The sequence below is a fragment of the Pholcus phalangioides genome, unplaced genomic scaffold, assembly GCF_987345545.1.
Source record: "Pholcus phalangioides strain wild (caught in Gottingen) unplaced genomic scaffold, Ppha-v1.0 ptg000015l_1, whole genome shotgun sequence".
NCBI lineage: Eukaryota > Metazoa > Arthropoda > Arachnida > Araneae > Pholcidae > Pholcus > Pholcus phalangioides.
Window position 1 is genome coordinate 74,525,608 of NW_028301608.1, and position 2,353 is coordinate 74,527,960.

Below are 2,353 nucleotides of genomic sequence, written 5' to 3' on the forward strand. Positions count from 1 at the left end.
CCGTAAATTGTTTTTTCCAGGTTTACCATTTTGAGCAATCGCAGGAGGGTCTATTCTCCCCCTACATCAATGCTTTCCTCAAGATCAAACAGGAATCCTCTGGTTGGCCGACTAACTGTGTGACAAACGAGGAGAAAACCGCATACATTAACCAGTATAAGCAAGTCGAGGACATAGAACTAGATCCCAAAAACATCCAGGTTAATCCAGGTCGATGCCAGGTGGCAAAGTTATGTCTAAATAGGTAACTTTTAACTTTATCATACATGGTTTGATAAAAGTCACGATGTTTTTCTCTTTTTTTTTCATGATCATATAGAATCACTGGTAAACTAACGGTTTTTTTCTTAGCTTCTGGGGTCGCTGGGGAATGCAAGAAAACAAGACCCAATTGACGTATGTAAGCAAAACATCCGATTTTTATAAGATGATGAATGATACTGCGATAGAGGTAAATATGTTTTTTAGATTATTCTTCATAGTTTACATTCAGAGTTATAATTTTAACTAGTTAAAAAATTCAAATACTCATTCATTAAACCAAAAACTTTTGCAGGTTAAGGACTTGTATCTACCAACCGAAAACATAGCAGCTGTTCATTGGCAGTACAAGACTGATTGCACACCCCAAACAGATAGGACAAATATTTTTCTCGCTACATTCACAACAGCGTGGGCTCGGCTAAAGTTATACTCGGAGATGGAGAAGCTAGGAGATGCCTTGTTGTATTTTGATACAGACTCGTAAGTTGCTAACATATTATAAAAATTTTGATGAAACTGTTTAATTTTATTAGCAATCATTTACTTATTGATTTTTATTTTTTAAATTTCAGAATAATCTATGCCAGTAACGGGGCCAACGACCCGCCACTTGGTGATTTTCTTGGACAGTTCACAGATGAACTTGATGGACATACGATTACTGACTTTGTATCAGGTAATACCCTTTTTTAAAAAAATTAATATTTAATCCATAAAAAAAAAAGGTTCTCATTTGAATGAAGTGTCATTAATATTTTTTTCCATAGGGAAAACTGATATTTGTCAACGTTTTTATTCTATTTTCGTAAATTTTATAGGTGGAGCAAAAAACTATGCATATAGAAGGTCGGATGGACGAGTGTTTTGTAAGATTCGCGGTTTCACACTGAACTATAGGAATTCAAAAATCCTCAATTACGACACGATGAATGCCCTGGTTCAATCCCTGGACTTCACCGCAAAAGTCGTCATTCGAGACGAATATAAGATAACCAGAGAGGTTAAAAGAAGACGAATTCTCACTAGAGTTGAAGAGAAGAAGTATGGCCTTGTCTACGACAAAAGAATATTGAAGCATGACTTCTCCACGTTACCCTACGGATATTGATAATGTTTCCACAATAGGGGAAAATCCCCTATCTCCAATATGTATATACGCTCCTATTTCATGAATAAATTATTTTTGCTATAGATTTGTTTCCTGTCTTGTGGGTTTTTTGCATGCATTCTCTTATTTTTTATATGTATCATATAATTTCATAAATGTAATATAAGAAGTATTAAAGAAATGAAGAAAACATTAAGTAAATAACAATATTGAATTAATATATTATAAATATATAGAAAAAAGAATCAGTTTAAAAGTATTTGTTTAAAGAGTTGAATTGAAAAACTTTGTATAGAAATTGAAAAATGTATTAAAGTGAAAAATTTCAAATAAAAAAACATAAAAAAAAGTCGGTAAAAATAATCTTGAATCTAATATAACAAAAATAAATGTATAAAAAATTAAGTACGTTAAAACATATTTTTAAAACTTTTTAAACTTTTAAAAACTTTTAATAGAAATGTATAAAAAATTTCAAGTGAATGAAATAAAAAGTAATAGTTGAAACATAAATAATAAAATAACTATGAATAGACAAAAACTCGAGATAATAGAGAGATTTCGTTCGAGATACCGAAAGTGGGGATAAACATATAAACACAGAGACGGAGGGTCCTCGGAGTAGGGAAGACCATATCATACTATATCTCAGTAAATACCTAGAGACGGAGGTTCCCCGGAGATGGAGCGTGCCAAAAAAGCGCGGTATACCGCTGCGTATACTACTCCCTCGCTAACTTTGAGAATGCAAAGCCGACTTATCCCAAGCGGCGACTCTTGCATTCCAGGCCCCTGGGCAACAACTCTCTGTAATGGTCGATGCCTCCGACATTGCCATCGGAGCAGTTCTTCACACTCACAAAAGGGATGGTCCTAAGCCTTTCGCATTTTTCTCAAGAAAGCTATGTCCCGCGGAGCGGACGTTGACTTTGGTTACCGTGGTTTCCTTCAATGCGTTTCAGACGTATAACCTTTACAGTG

General features: G+C 34.3%; 1 protein-coding gene across 1 annotated transcript; it reads left to right on the plus strand.

Annotated features, from left to right (window-relative positions):
- Positions 1-387: 387 nt before the first annotated feature.
- Positions 388-1,375, plus strand: LOC149076671 (uncharacterized). Its single transcript, XM_089242462.1, has 4 exons — positions 388-451; positions 557-744; positions 837-940; positions 1,083-1,375. The coding sequence occupies exons 1-4, from the start codon at positions 428-430 to the stop codon at positions 1,370-1,372; spliced, it is 606 nt and encodes a 201-aa protein (XP_089098588.1). The 5' UTR covers positions 388-427; the 3' UTR covers positions 1,373-1,375.
- Positions 1,376-2,353: the final 978 nt, after the last annotated feature.